Source organism: Scleropages formosus, chromosome 3, assembly GCF_900964775.1.
Source record: "Scleropages formosus chromosome 3, fSclFor1.1, whole genome shotgun sequence".
Classification (NCBI taxonomy): domain Eukaryota; kingdom Metazoa; phylum Chordata; class Actinopteri; order Osteoglossiformes; family Osteoglossidae; genus Scleropages; species Scleropages formosus.
This window is the reverse complement of record NC_041808.1, coordinates 16,613,503-16,629,622: the sequence shown is the minus strand read 5'-3', so window position 1 is coordinate 16,629,622 and position 16,120 is coordinate 16,613,503. Positions and strand designations below refer to the sequence as shown.

The window sequence follows — 16,120 nt, the reverse complement described above, 5'->3', positions numbered from 1 at the left end:
ATTCTGTGATCCTTGTAAAAAACACAACTGGGTCAAAAATGGACATGCAAAAAAAAAAAAAAAACAAAACAATTATCTTAACACAGTAACAGTATAAGAAGAGCTGCAAGGAAACAAGTCGAATTAGACAACGGGGGGCTGTAGGTTTTTTTATAGGGCATTTAAAGTGACTAAGGTGTCTGCTATTCTTCTGCGGTCCCTCTTGAGTAGGTTCTGAAAAGACAGAAACCCTATTCAACAGAAAGTACATTTCCTTCAATCCCTGAGCCCAGCTGATACCCTGTAGTGGGCAGAAAAGAGGGAATGTGAATTTGTTATTGCTGTAGATCATTTCCCACCTCTCATCACCTCCCAGTCTCCAAACAACAATACAGCGTTGAAATCTATACAGACTTCATTGTGTGCTATTTTAAGTAAAATCAGCTCATCAAAAGAAAAGATATATAATCCAGAGAGAAAATGCCCACCAAATAAAAGTGTAGCGATGCAATATATTTTTGAAGGATGAAAAATAAAAGACTATTAACAGAGCAGTCCAAAAGAAGCAGCAACTCTTGCATAGACAAAGAACGTTATTCATTTTATACACTCTATACATAAGGTGATATTTATAAGGTGAGATCCCTCAAGGCAAATATAGTCTGCTCTTGCCTGCAGTAAAAAGAGCATTTCAAGGTTCCTCTGCAGCAGTGTGGCACAATTAGGAAGCCTCAATCCTGTCGCTGTTTATCCAAGGAAGGCACACAAACAATATCTGCCAGCAGACCTTCATAAGCAATAGCTGAAAAAAAAAAATCACTGGCTGTGAAAGAGTTGTGACACCAGACATTGCAATGGCTGAGCAACAGAGATCAGACCAGAGACTCACACTTTGGCACTTTGACAAAGGGCAATGATGACCTTGAACCACTGCAAAAATAAACAGGGCAGTTCTATAATACACACACACACACACACACACACACACACACACTTTCAGAGCCGCTTGTCCCATACAGGGTCACGGAGCCTACCCAGCAACTCAGGGTGTAAGGCTGGAGAGGGAGGGGACACACCCAGGACAGGACACCAGTCCATCACAAGGCACCCCAAGCAGGACTTGAACCCTCAACCCACTAGAGAGCAGGACTGTGGTTCAACCCACTGCGCCACCGCAACCCCCTCAGTTCTATAATAACCACTGAAAATACTGACAAAAAAACAAAAGAATCTGTTTATTTCTGTTCAGAAACCAGGAATGAAAAAATAAAGAAAAAATACTCTTACTGAAATGTGCAGTGAGTATCTTTGAGACACAGGCCACTATTAAGTTCACTTCAAAACCTGTTAATGATCATTTTAAAATTCAGCATTGAAGTTCATAAAAATGTTATATCAAAATGAGTATATAAGGTATTGAAACAGTGGCATTTTATAATGGCAGTTTTTTGCACTTACTGGCAGTTTATAATGAAGTTTTAATAAACAGCAGATTCTAAATTTTAAGGCAATGTCACTCTATGAAAATATGGAGTCAGAACCAGCTCAAAATAAAAACAGAAGTGATTAAGCTTGGCTAGGATTAAAAAATGATTCCACTAAAAGCTCTAAAACATTTTTTTAATTTAAATTGTATATCTCATAAAATATTCCATCTGTGTCACCTAAGACCTCGATGTCAAAGTATCAGACTAGAGAGTAAAATACGAATTTGCATGCAAAGAGGAAAAAAATTCTGAATGTACAATAAAATTAATTCAACAAAACAAACTTAAATGTTGAGGCGAGGCAAGACTTGCTTAGGTCATTATGCAGATTATTTTTGCATGAAACAAGGTCATTTCAGGAACGGACTGAATATTAGAGATAATTAATGGAACAGACAAAAAATATTTGAAAAAAGGAAGAGGTATTTGGTAAAATAACTGACACCCACCATAAATAAGTATGTGTGAAGCAAGCATAGGAATATTAGTATTTAAACAAGTGCTCATTCATTTCTCCTGTGACTTACATAGTGACACAGTGAGATCTTGAGATTCCTTTGCTGATGTCTGTTACTGCGAAGAAATGAGGCCAATTTGAGGACGCGTGTTGAGCAGAGAGGTGGGGGAGGGAGTGTACACTCCAGCACAGTGGACCCTCGAGACGGGGCTGTCTGGAGCTGGGTAGGGCATTGAGGAGAAGCCCTCATTATCACCCGCTGAATTATTAAGCTCACGCCCTGGATACGGAAGCAGACATTAGGCATTACGCCCTATTCCCATGCAGACTTGATCTGCCTCGGAGGAGGCAAAGGCCATACTTTCAAGCTTTTACCCAAAGATCCCCAAACCTAATTACCACCAACCTTTTATCATCATTAATTACTGCACTAACTGACAGATAACACTTAAACAGTTCCTTTTTGTGTGTGTGTGTGTGTGTGTGTGTCTGACTTGTGTGACACCGAACCAAAGTACGTACCAGATGTACAGAGCAGATCAGCTAAAAAATCTTTCATCCACAGAAATCCACTTTTATGAAATCCAATCCAAAAGTTGCACCTTTATATCACTAAAACACTTCTTTTTACCGTATTATACTGTTTTATAGCCAAGGAAGATTGAGTTCTATTTCCTGGGCCTCATGAAGGGTTTTAGAGTCATAAACCCTGTTATCAAATGTCAGGAAGTGAATGAATTGACTTAGTTATAAAATGCTTGAGCTAATATTATTTCACTAGAAGCTGGTGGATAATGTACATTCACTTTGACCTCCGGGTAGAGTTAATGACTTCCAGACATTCCCAGATGTGCTGAGGGCATCAAACTGATCACTCACACTCTTTGTCCAGGGGGTAGAACTGCTGGATTCCTCTCCTCCTCCCTCAACCCATGGAGAAAAAAAATCTGAGGAATACAGTAGGTCCCATGCTTAGAAGTAACTGTGGCCTCCTGGCTATAGAGACTGTGTGCCTGACAACACACACACAAGTTTTCTGTTCTGCAGAGCGCTTACTGCCTCAGCACACCCTGAATATGGCTAGCACAGTTTTTGCTGGGCTGGACAGACTCTCTCACATCCACACCAGGCAGCTGGAAAGGAACAGAAGTAAGCGACAGGACGCCAACGGCAGAGCCAATGTTGAAGAACCAGGCGGAGATCTGCTTCAAACAGGAATGAGCAAAAATGAAAAAAGAAGAAGCCAAGCAGAAGTGCTGTGACGCACCATGCATGGAGTCCACTGTTCAGGACTGATGTGTGAACAATACGATGTGCGCAAGAACGCAACAGGCCTGTCCATTATATTGGGTTTTCTCTCAAGCTTCCAATTTTGAATGCCTGTTTGGAATCCAGACACAATACTCTGAAGACGGCTGCTAACAAAGAAGATCATGAAAGGCCTAAAAACTGGGTCACTAAAGGCCACACATTCCAAGTCCCTGGAGATATTGAAATACATTTTCCTGGCTTTGCCAAAGTGCTTTCAGCCTTCCAAAACTGAAGAGAAAGCAGTGACATTTAACTTGCCCTTAGTGTGGTCACCATGAATTACTACCAGAGGAATGCAATGATCTCTGACCCTTTAGTTGTTGACCATTTTGGCTAAAGTACATGCGGAATGAAAAAAGGGATGCAGGGGTGGTAAGATTCTAGAAGGCAGGGCCAGTGTATTGCCCCATGTTGCTGGGCTGTCTAATGAAAGGCATCATGGGCCACCCCATGTCTCATGAATTCTGCTGCAGTCTATGCCTCTGTTCCCCTCCCTTTGGCTTTGTTCTCTTTGCAAGGGGAGATGCCCCTCCAGATGGAACAGATGTTCAGAAGCAGATGACGAGGAGAACGGCTTTGCCTCTGCCAGCGGAGTGGGACCGCACGTTCATTAGCAGGTCCCGGGGCACCCCCCACCACACCCCCTCCTCGACACATGGCAGAACCCCTTCCAAAACCTCAAATGCAAAACCAGACTCTTTGTCCTTGTTTATGCTGGATTCTGTCAACCAGTTGAAAAACTACCAAACATAACACATAAAAAAGGTTGGAAATCATCAGCATTCCACATGTTGTACTCGTGTTTACATGAGGAAGTATCTCTGTTTTTACTGGAACATCACATCTGTTTTACCCTCCATGGGGGAATTCATGTTGTGGTGAAAAACTGTATTCCATACCAAAATATTGAACAAAGGCTATCTAATGGGGGGAAATTTCAACCCATAAAAGCTCTATCCCAGGCTGGCTTGAACATAACATATACTGTATATTCCCTTAATCTCTCAAAAAAATTGGTAATCATCCTATTCAAATTCATGTCTTAACAGTGCTGACTATTACATGAAAACATCCGTCCATAAAAAAGTGGTCATGCAGGGTGATAAGGAAAATGACCTGGACTGGGGATTAGTCACCCCAATCTGGCATCAGCACAGTGACACAGCGCTCATACAATAAAAAAAACATCTTCCTCTGAACTGCACCCAGGAGCTCAAAAATTCACATCCCAACCCTGACACTTGAATTCACAATTTATAAAACAGACCAAATTAGCTTGATTTCACCAGGAGATGAGTGTTGATCCCTTCAGTGGCTGTTAGGAACCTAGGAAATGGCACTTGTTGGATGACCCCGTGACTCACTCACATCAGACTGGACCCGCTGCAGCGTGCTATGGCCTCAAACCAGCTCTCATATTTAGCCGTCAAATAGGCTTTGGTTAATGCCTTGAACGCATGTCTGCCCAGCCAATCAGAGGACTGCCGCAAAGCCTGTAGAATGTCCATTCCAGCAGGCGATGCAGCACACTGTAAACACACTGAGCAAGTAAATAACCTGAAGTCAAATCTCTGGTGTACGAAATACCATCAGGCAATTGGGCATCTTCCTTGCATCGAGCATTTAATAACCAGCTTGTGGTTAACTAACTGACCCATTTCTTAAAGTCTATTGCTTCTCTGGGGATGTTAAAGCAAAAACAACATTTGGCCTTTACCCGCCCCAATAATTGTAGTATACTAATCTCTAGCTTTCCACGCTATGCTTCCACACTAGTTTCCACACTGTCTGTGCCTCTCTGATCTTCGATGAGTGTCATAATGTCATGCACTGCACCATTACGGGACACACAGTGCAAAAAGACATGAAGGATTTAAACAAACAGCACGATGCCAGAGAGCAGAAGCCAGACCCCCGACCCATGGCGGCAACGCTGCGAGACACAGGAAAGCAGGAGATCCATCTCAAACAGAACATCGACTGTACAGGCCGTGGAGTCAAACTGCAACATCTTACCCCCCAGTCACTGTTCAAAGGAAAGCTAAGATGTGTCCTCATATAACCATTCCCATGGGAGTATGCCTCCGCAGCAGTAAAACATTTCAAAACCAAGACTTAAAAAAAAAAATTCTAATAATAATTTTACCTTTTTTCTTTTTGCATTTGTTGCTCATGGATACGAAATATTTTGGCCTATTAACACTGCCACGATTGCCTTACAAGAAAAAGAGAAAACCTAATCCATATTACTACATGAGAAGATCCTGCTTTTCATTCTTTAATTAAAAAATTGAATGTACTTTGTACTCAAAAAAACAATTTTGGTTGCATTGGTTTAAAGCAACCTTAGAAGTATCAACAAGCATCTCACAACCAGTGTTCATGTTTAAATTTAAAAATAACAAAAAGTAATCAAAAGGGGTGGTGCAGTGGCACAGTGGGTTGGACCAGGCCCTGCCCTCCAGTGAGTCTGGGGTTCGAGTCCTGCTTGGGGTGCCTTGCAACAGACTGGCGTCCTGTCCTGAGTGTCTCCCATCCCCCTCCAGCCTTACGCCCTGGGTTGCTGGGTTAGGCTCCGGCTCCCTGCGACCCCGAATGGGACAAGTGGTTCAGACAGTGCGTGTGTGTGTATAATCAAAAGGTGGAAAGACCTCTCCTTATGTACATTCAGAACATATGCCTTTTAGAGTAGCTTTCTTTTACTTTATACACGCTCACCTTTTTTTTTTGAGCATCCATGTCCTGAAGTCCCAATCCTCTTCTGAAAGTATGCAGTTTGATGCTTAAACTTGAAATTAATAAGAAACTCAAAAGTTTTGATATTGAAATATCACATATTGGTATGAAAAGAAAAATAAATCTGAATATTTTAATTACCATGGGGCAACCATTACACCTTAATTTGACTGAACAGAATTTAGATTCATTCTTTCCTCCAAAAATTAAACGGGAAAAAGATTAAAACTTCAGAAATCCTTCATCATAATTACTAGTAAGCTTCGCAAGCACTTGGGGAAATCCTTCTGCTACATGAAACATAAATGAAAAACAGCATCCAGTGGCATTCTGCGGCTCCTTTCCTGTGGGTTTCACCAAGACCCCTCTGGAACAGTGCTTTGGCTTTGTTTAGCACTGGTGATGAAGATATCTACAGCAGTCAATTGTTCATGTTTCTCATCGGGAGGGTGGGGTGAGGTGCTGGAGTGCAGGGACCATCTGCAACAACCGTCAGCGATACACCAATCTTCAGTCTCCTAGTGGAATACGGGTTCATTCGGGCATGTTTGAACCCAGCGATGCACCTCACAGGCCTTCAGTGCTTCCCGCGTGACATCTCAAAGTACCCAGATACATGAGACAGGAAATTAAAAAAACCTCTGATCTGCCAAAGGCAGTTTCTAGTGAACCTTTCAGTGAACCTTCTGCATCTGGGAGAAACAGTTAGACCACAAGATGCTCCTGCTGGTGCAAACCATACAGAGAGCTGAGAAGCAGGGCATATGCGAGTTCAATGTATTAAGCTAATGTAACTATGTGTACACACACACACACACACACACACACACACACACACACACACACAACCTGACTGGTTTCACATTGTGACAAAGGCAATGAGGACTCTGAGTGCAATTAAATTTAATGCCCAGAAAAAGCGGGTCAGCATTTATGTGCCATTTCATTAACCTTTTGAGCAAAGAAAATCATTTAACTATTGCATCAAAAGATCCGATTCAGAGAGACTTCTTCCCGGGCGATAGTGTCTTGCATCGTTTTCAGCCCTCTCAAGGGGATGAAAACGTTTGAAAGACAAAAAGGAATCATTTGAACGTTGAGTAGAAGAGATGAAAATGCAAGTTTCTGATGTCCCATTCTTCACCACTTTACAGCTTGCACAGGGAATTCAATTGAAGAGAGCTGCCTACCAACAGAGCAGCAAACTAATCTGAGATAATAACAGGATTTGAACTGGAGAGTCCTTAATGACCACATTAGAGGGCCGACTAGAGACACAAGGCAGCGCAGGGAGCAGAGCCCAATGAGAGGAAAATCTCCGTGCAAAATACTATCACAATGCAGCCGGGTGGAGAAAGACAACAGAGTGGCGCTCAGTATTCATCGCAAGCCCTCTGAACCTTCTTCCAGCATGGGAAATCATGGACATCATCACTTCAAAACACATGAAACCAACAGAACAATAAATGGCACATGTGTCTACAGAACATTGCTTTTGTAAAAGAAATCCCGGGGCCAAGGCTGGGGCAGCTTCTGTCTTCACTCACTGCTATGGAGCCACGAGCTGAAGAGAGGACTGGATCACGAAGACATGCGAGAGGTTTCTTATTAAAACTACAGTCCACCAGAAGCCATTCGGAGAACGAAGGGAAGGAAGGATGGTCTCCACAGGCAATCAGCAACGGAAAGGGAAAGGACATAAAAGTAGATCTGGGTTTTCTGGTTTGTGTGTGGCCTTCAGTTAGATTTTTTTCCCATCCAGATCCATAACCAAAAAAGGCTCTGTTGATCCGCTACATTGACCTCATTGATTCGTCACTGTGTATGATGCACAATGTGGACACCATTCCCCACACAGCCAATGGAGAGGGAGAGAAGACTGAAACTTCAGAACTCAATTACACATCCTCTGCCCGTGTGGGAATCCTGTTTTACGCCGTTCGCTTGGCCGCGTATATGCTAATATTTTAAGTGCCCCAGTTATCTGGCAAAGCATGCCATGGAAGCACTCCTAAACGGGTGAGTGGGATGAAAAACTGGATCATAAAATTGCTCATAAATACTTAATTCTCTTCAGGGAGAATCCTTTAAGGTAGGGAAAAAAAAACAACAGTTTGGGAATGGACAACCATTATCATACAAAGAAACCAATAACCACTGGCAAAATTGTAAATGCACAAGCAGGCATGTAGTGTAATGTGGAAAAAGAGAGACATATGCATGAAATCAGACAACAACACAGCACAAAGCATGGACAACTACAGAAGACACACAGAAAATTGAGATGGTATAAGTCCTAAGTCCGAAGTGTATGAGCATTTAAGTAACATGTAAAGCCATGTTACATCTATCACTAGCACATGCTAAGATGCAATGAGAATTCCCTGATTCTTTGTTTAAAATTCTCAGCAATGTCCTGGAAGACCTCCTCAGGTGCATACAAACCAGAGCAAACCCAGTATGGCAGATCAGGAACCCAAAAACAACCTCCTTGTGTCACTGCACAGTAAATACGGTCCACAAAGGAGACATACTGTTATACTGCAGTGCTTGTACCATCAGAATGACTGGCAAGACTCTGCAAGCTAAAATAAGAATTAAAAAACAAACCTACCTCTGTATTTGAACACTTGTTCTGCTTTATCAACAGGATTACCCCTTAAGCTTGACAAACAAGATGGAAACACTTGCAAAGGAAAAATGTATTAAATGTTTTATACATGAATTAGTCTCAGAATGTTGCCTGTCTGCCGTGTATCTGAGTGACAACCAGAAAAACTGTAAATAGTCTAAGCAGCATTGAGATATTTTCTTATCTGTAAGGGAATAAAGAACTGTTTATTCCCTGTCTGGGTCTCTATATCTTTTGCTGCGAAGGAAAAATAAATTTCAGCAGATACTATGAACGCTATTAGAAAGGTTTGCAGATCTGTACAAGATACAAAGAGAGCCTTAGAAATCACCAGGATTGCTGCTCCTTGGCTGGTCGCCAGTACATGAATCAACAGCCCACGGCTATTCCCAGGTCAAATCTCGTACCGTCGAACAAGTGATGGCCACCTCTTTCTATAGACCTGGTCTTTCACCAGAAAACGTCGCTTTTCTGCTCCTTTACTCTAAATTCCAGCAGTTCTGTGTCTTGATAGCAGACAAAACTCAACACAGGTTCTCCAAAGGACCCAGACAAGATCAGCAGGTCACACAACACCTTGTAGCATGGTGGTTAGAGCTACTGCCTTTGGACCCAAAGGTCGTAAATTCATTTCCCACCTCCGGCTGTAGTACTGATACAAAGTACTTACCCTAAAATTGCTCCAATAAAAATTACCCAGCTGTATAAAGGGGTAAATGATTGTAAGTAGTTTAACATTGTGAGTCACATTGGAGAAACACATCAGCTAAATTAATACATGTAAATGTCACCAGGCCCAGTAAAGACACATCAACCAAAAAAATGAATGAAGCATCAGAGGCAGAAGAAGGAAAGGTTGCCCTGTTATCACCATTGCCAGGCTCTTTGTTCAAATCCATTCTTTGTGTAGCTGGGTCATCAGAGCAGGCAGAACAACCCTGTGAGTTTGAAAAAACAACGAAACATGGATATGCATCACTGTGGGAGGAGTACAAATCTATCAGTCACCTGGGGGGCTCAGCCTATTGCTACTTAAATCATTTTAAAGAAAAAACCAATTCAAACAGACAACAAAGGCAGTTCTTGGTGTACAGCAGGTGACAGTCTGAGTGATTAATGCACTAAGTGCCACCAAGGTCGACTCTCGAAAGGTGAGCAGGAAAATACACGCTCAAAACTAGCACATGGTGGACTGCAATCCCCGAAAGCTGAGAAAAGACACAGCTGGGCCAACTCCAACACAACGTTACCTCCATCTATGTGACATGTACTCTGAGAGGGGTTCAAAAACTGAGATGCACACTACCTTTAAATGTATTTTAACGTACCTTAAATGGACTAAAGCCTATACTACATTAATCCCCCTTTTATGACCAAATCCCTGTTGCAGAAATATGCAAAAAACAAACCTAGCTATAAATTCCACTGAAAATACAAGATAAAACCCTTTTTGCCTATTCCCTATTTCTTGCTCTGGATACCTTTCAGTTATTAAAACATTGTCCTCTCACAAGCGGAAGAAAATACTAAATTAAATAAGGCCTTTCATGCACTCCCAATGTAACCCACCTTACAATCAGTCAGACCTCCTAAATGTCCTTGGGAAAATCTCCAGCAACACCATAATTCCAGGTGTGAGAAGCAGGGGTGGTCAGGGTTGTGCTGCTGCCCAAGCGGAAGTCGCTGTGCTGTAGGCAGACCACATGTAAATACCCACGTGCTGCCTGGATCATAGAAATGCTTTGTTATCTTTCAGAGGACTCTTTAATCCACTTAGCATGCGGGCCACACAGCACCCACAAAGCAGACCACCGTAACTGTGGAGCGCTATAGCTCCAGCACAAGTCCCAGAAAGCCAGGTGTGAGATTCAGTTACATATGTAGCCCCTACACATAGTATGATCTCCCCGTTAATGTCCACTCCCCTGCAGAGCTTCCACTGCAAGTCCCGCTTTTCAGCCTGGATCAGCAATTCCTTCATTAGAGCAGCAGCAGCCGACATGCATTTTAACATCTGCAGATAGCGATGCAGCGCTTCCCATACAGGGCATGGCAAAAGTGAGTTGTAAGTGGGGGGCTGGAGGGGTGGGGAATTGCCAGCCATACTTGTGCCAGCTCATCTCCCCAGTTGCATGTTCTACACTTCTCTGGATCTGAACTGCCAAGGCCTGAGCAGTTACCAGCCTCTGGTCCCTATACATATTTAATACATGGCTGTGTTTCCTCTAATAATTATTTCCAGTAGCAACTAATGAGTGACTGGATCATGCAACGTGCCACATATGTTCCGAGATTCAGCCCAACTCTCAAGTCACATTCAGAAATTCTAGTGCTGACAATCTCCGCCTCTCCAACTGCAGGTGACCTCTGCCAATTAATGGCAGTCTTGGGAAAAACATCAGGATGACAGAAAAACCTGAGATCCTAGGTGTGTTCTACAAATTAAACAAAGGTCAAAGCACTGATTCCTTATTGCATACATAATTCAAACCGTACGGATGAATACTTCACTGCTGCTTCAATTCACCTCTGAGAAAATTAACTAACATTTGCAGTTTCTTCATATTCATGAGCACCCCCTTCGACCTTATCCTGAAATGTCCTTCGCTCAAACTTTCCTTGTGAGCAAGAAGCGGAAAAGAATACAGAAAAGTGGCTCATGACAACCCACAGCGTCTTGGGGCATCCGTGTAAGTCCGAGTGCCTCCTCAACCTCATGTACGTGGGTCATCATCACACGTGGATTTTGGTGCTCATGAAACTCTCTTGGCTCTATCTCATACACTTTGACATAAAAAAGCTCCTGGTCATCAGCCACAAATAAGCCAAAATATCTGAAATCTATGGGGATGTGTTCTTTCTGAAGGACCCACCATAGCTCCTGGTCACTGACAGCCACACAGCTCAGTGTGCCCTGATTACCACGGCTAGAAGAACAAAGCCAGCCACTCCTGCATGCTGTGCAACACATGCCTCTTAGAAATCCTCACTGTCAAAAGGCAGCAAGTAACATGGAGGTGAAGTACAAGGACTTGTAATCAGTTCTGCTGTTCTACCTTTAAGCCAGGCACGTAACCTTGAAAACACAAGTTGTATAAATGGGAAAAATCAAAAGCTGTATTAGATGAAAGGGTAATGCAACCCAACCTTGCATTCATCGAATGCGAAATAGGCTTCAGACCACTGTGACCCTCATCAGGACAAACAATTATGGAAAGCAAGCCAATATGGTTACAAGATGAATGCTTCATTATAAATGTGAAGTATGGTTGGCTTTTCTCCACCAAAAATTCCACTTCTGCCAAGGTTTGATTGCTTGGGGTCACACTTAGTTGTAATATTAAATACTCACAAGCTGGAAAACACATCATCTTACAGTTCACAAAATACCTTTTTGCTGCAGAAATGTAGTACGAATTACTTATTTCTGGATCCTGGTGTTCTAAGCAAGCACTTGAACCATACACAGAAAGTCTGTCACAGTGCTACTCACTGTAATTCTTAATGCAATTGCCCATGGTGATGAAGACAGCAACTCGCACTGATTCTGAAATTCTCCCTTCCGCTTCAAATGGCTCCTAAAGATTTCAAAGACAAAAACTTTCTTTTGCATTCACCAGTTATCACAAGGCCCTATAAGCTCATTTTTACCTTTATCCACAAATTTAACTTACAAATTAAGTAATCCAGTGTAGTCTGTTACCTCTTTCGCCAACCCCTCAGAAAAATCCACTGTGTTCAATTTTACATCGATTTTCTAGGTACAGACATCTTAAAGCAAAGAAAAAACAAACCAACAACCAACACAATTAAGCATTTGTCACTTTCTATAAAAGAAACACAAAAACAACCAACAAGTTGTGCGCTGAAATGATTATAGTCTCATGTATGCCCCTATTTTTAAAATTTTGCTGCTTGTTTGTATGTGTTCTTTCAGCAAATATGTTTTGGCACTTTACCAGTTCATGCAGAGTGTGCAACCATGATATACACCACTAACTGCAGCCTTCCTTTCTCGCATTAGGATGCCATGCTTGTAGTCCTCTGAGGGAATTTACACAGAACAAAAATATGTCAACACGGGTGCTCTGCTATGACACATGAATTATAGAGAAGTGATCTGAGCGCCCTGTTTTTTGTTCGAAGCCTGGAGCCCTGTTCTGCTTGCCTCAATGGCAAGACTAGGGCAGCAGACCCTCCCTGCAGCCGAGTTTCAGGCACTTCTGCCCAGTCATCCCTCTCCTCCAAACAAGGCTCCGCAGGAGGCTCCAGCTTAGTCGCCATAGAGAATGCCAATGTATCGTTTTCGGGCAGAGGTTTGATGTTAGCACTTTAGCCCTTTGACCCCTTCAGATAGCAGGAGGAGCAGCATCACGGAAAGAAACACGAGAAATTTACCAACTGTACAATTCGAATTCTCAGAGATTCACGTTTTTTGCGATTGCCTCTGAAAGATGTGCCATGTGATAGTATTCTCAGGGATCAACAGCGTGGGACATTTGCCTGCGTGGGTTTCTTCATGCTTTAGAGACCTCACAGCCACCAGGGTTGAGGAAGATCTTCCCACAAGTGTAATTTGCTCAATTGTGCGATGGCAAAGCAAGACAGCAACAGCGGTGCACTCCCACTCATTTCATCTGTGTCTTCCCTCGAAGAATGTAGGCTACGTGAGACGGAATTCTGACATCCACAAGGGGAGCAGCGTGGGGACAGAACCATTTGTTTGGGATACCTTTAAATGCACAGTTCTGATTTCCAACCTGTCAGATAATGCCCGTTCGGGAAGTGGGGAAGCAGTCCGTATTTTTCTCTTATTAATATTTTGCAGTTCCATAGCATTGCTCTGATTTACTGAATCCAGTCTGCAGTGAAATCACTCAACATGCTATCCAGCTTTCAGTCGAAGCAGAAATAAAGTAAGCATAGCCAATATTATCCCCCTGCCTGATCATCATCAACGGTTGGCGCAGCATGACACAGACTTCCTGCTGTAACCAATGTACTTCTTTCACCAGCTTTTCACCACTGTGCCACTTTCATTAAAAGAACAAGACTGGGGAGAACCCTGATCTTGGAAAGATGTTGGGTGAGCTGCTTTTCACTTTCTGTGACAATCATTAGTCACCTCACTTGCACTTATCAAGACCTCATACAAATACATTTTCTAAAAACCTCGGGATCTGGCTCTCCAGGACCGGGGCTGCCCACTCCATCTTAGTGTGACATCTCATTTTGACCTCACATGGCAGTGGCGTGACTGAAAGCTTGATGGAAACATGCAAGTCACACACAAATCGGCTAAAATCTTGAAAAACATTCGACAAATCTTCCCGTTTCCCACATCACTCAGCTTACACCCTTTTTGCTATTTAATTGACTAGTTATCAAAAAACAATTACCCTCTCAATTGCCTCCATCTTTACATATAGTTTTTATCTATCTATCTATCTATCTATCTATCTATCTACCTACATCGACCTCAGTGATAAAAGAGTGAGAATAAAGTCAGACTTCAGCATCCTAACATTTGCTGTGAAAAACAGTTAGGAACGCAAACATATGCATCACATCTTTTCACAGATGAAATTTAATAAAGCGTATTAAACCAAACTAGTGTGAGGAGGGGAGTGTGTCGGAGTTTTCTTCTGTGGTCAATCCCCTTCTGCTGGCAAGGAAAATCATTTAAAAGTACAGAGATACATACGAACATCACCCTCCTAAACAACCATCAGCGACCGGAGAGATGCATTAACATTGTGCTTGTCTTAAAGCCCATCGTGTCCACATGGTCCAATCAAATGACACAGATACAAGACCACTATGTACTTAGTTCTTACTTACGACAGTTCTCTTCATCACTGTTGTCGGAGCAGTCGTCATCATCATCACATCTCCAGATTGTAGGGATACACCTCTTGTTGTTACACTGGAACTGACCTGTTTCACATTCACCTGTACTCCCTTAATTTGGTTGAGGGGGGGGGGGGACAAAAACAACAAAACAAATTAACTTAAACAGTAACAATTAAAAATAACTTAATATAATAAAGTAGAAAGTACACAGTTCTCATGTATGCATTATGGTGTTTTTTTTTCCCTGGGCGTTACTGATCGGAATGAATGAATGAATGAATGAATGAATGATAGTGTTGTGGGTCACAAAGACAGGGCTCTCACAATGTGATCTCCAACGTTTTAACAGGTGCCATAAAGGAGCAGCGCGCGGGAGTAGAGGATGCTGCCCCCTGTATGCGCGCTCCCTCGCTTTCCCAACCCCCCCGGGTCGAGCACGTAAAACCGTTGTTTCAACGATCAGTTCATCGGCAGCGGTTTTACAGAGTGAGAGCAAAACAAGCGCGAGGCTTTTCTCACGTTTCCGTAATATTAAATATGGTACGCGCACTCGCAGTGGAATATTAACATGATTTACTATGAAAGGATCAATATGAGCCGCAGCGCACAGATTCACCCCGTATTCTCGCACAGACGCGCACATGATGATGATTATCTACTGTACCTTGTGTCGAATGAAGCTCCGCCAGAAGCAGGTGTAAAAGCACGATCTTGCCAATGTCGCTCCGCATGGTGCCCCGGCAGTGATGGGTGACTGATGCTGAAACGCGACTGCAGCCAGAGTGCGTGTGTGTGTGTGTGTGTGTTCCTGTCTTCCAGCGACGCGCACCCGCTCACTTTGTCTGTGTGTTACTGTTTCCTCACCAAATGCTCTTCTGCTTCAGCAGCACTTCGGATCCGTGACGTTTGTGGGCGGGATCATGTCTTCGAACCGCCGAGCACGAGAAAGAAAAAGGAAGGCGATCGCGCGCCCCCGACGAGAGAGTCCCGAAGCCGCGCGACGCGGACGGCGTTCTGCAAGCGAAGGACAGACATAGCTGCGTGCGCGCGCGCGTGGCGGGAGAACTTCTCGCGCGCGACCGGTTGAGCCATGCGGTGTCTGCGCGAGTACCCTTTACAAAGTTTAAACCCGAGCCCAACACACTAACCACATTATGACATTATGTTGAGGACAGTTCGTGGTCCCGCAGGAATTAGAGCCCTCCCATCGTCCTTAAAACGTGTAATATAGGGCACTGTGTTACTGATGTACCTCGCCGTACGGTACGGTACTACTGCTGTATTTTCCCTCATAAAATGGGATTTGTTAAAACAACACGTATTCACATCCTGCCTGGGCTACTGCAATAGTATGTTTTTTGTAAGAGCAACACCAAATATTATTTGTTGAGTATGTGACTTGAAATTAATTGAACATCAGAACCCTCGTCAGATACGAGCGGGAAGGAGGCGAGGCGAGCGCTGAACCCCGATGCAGAGGCTAGTTATTGTGCGCTCGTGCTGCTGCCGAGCTGAGGCACTTTTTCAGGTGAACGCAGTAATTCGAAGGCAACTCGTTGGACGAACTGAACTGGACCTGACGAGCACAGGGACCAGAGACCGAGCGGGGAGATTTCAGTTGCCCTGCACACACACAGTTTTTTGTGCCTTCAGTAACCGTGCGCA

At 43.3% G+C, this 16,120-nt stretch overlaps 1 protein-coding gene across 1 annotated transcript in view; it reads right to left on the bottom strand.

Annotated features, from left to right (window-relative positions):
- The window catches only part of LOC108935025 (low-density lipoprotein receptor-related protein 8-like), an 89,531-nt gene extending 73,876 nt beyond the window's left edge, over window positions 1–15,655 (bottom strand). The window contains exons 1-3 of the mRNA XM_029250149.1: window positions 15,120–15,655; window positions 14,444–14,563; window positions 13,615–13,617 (exon numbers count right to left, since the gene is read on the bottom strand). Of these exons, the coding sequence (XP_029105982.1) occupies window positions 13,615–13,617; window positions 14,444–14,563; window positions 15,120–15,186 (190 nt within the window). The 5' untranslated portion in view covers window positions 15,187–15,655. The remainder of the gene's footprint in view (window positions 1–13,614; window positions 13,618–14,443; window positions 14,564–15,119) is intronic.
- Window positions 15,656–16,120: the final 465 nt, after the last annotated feature.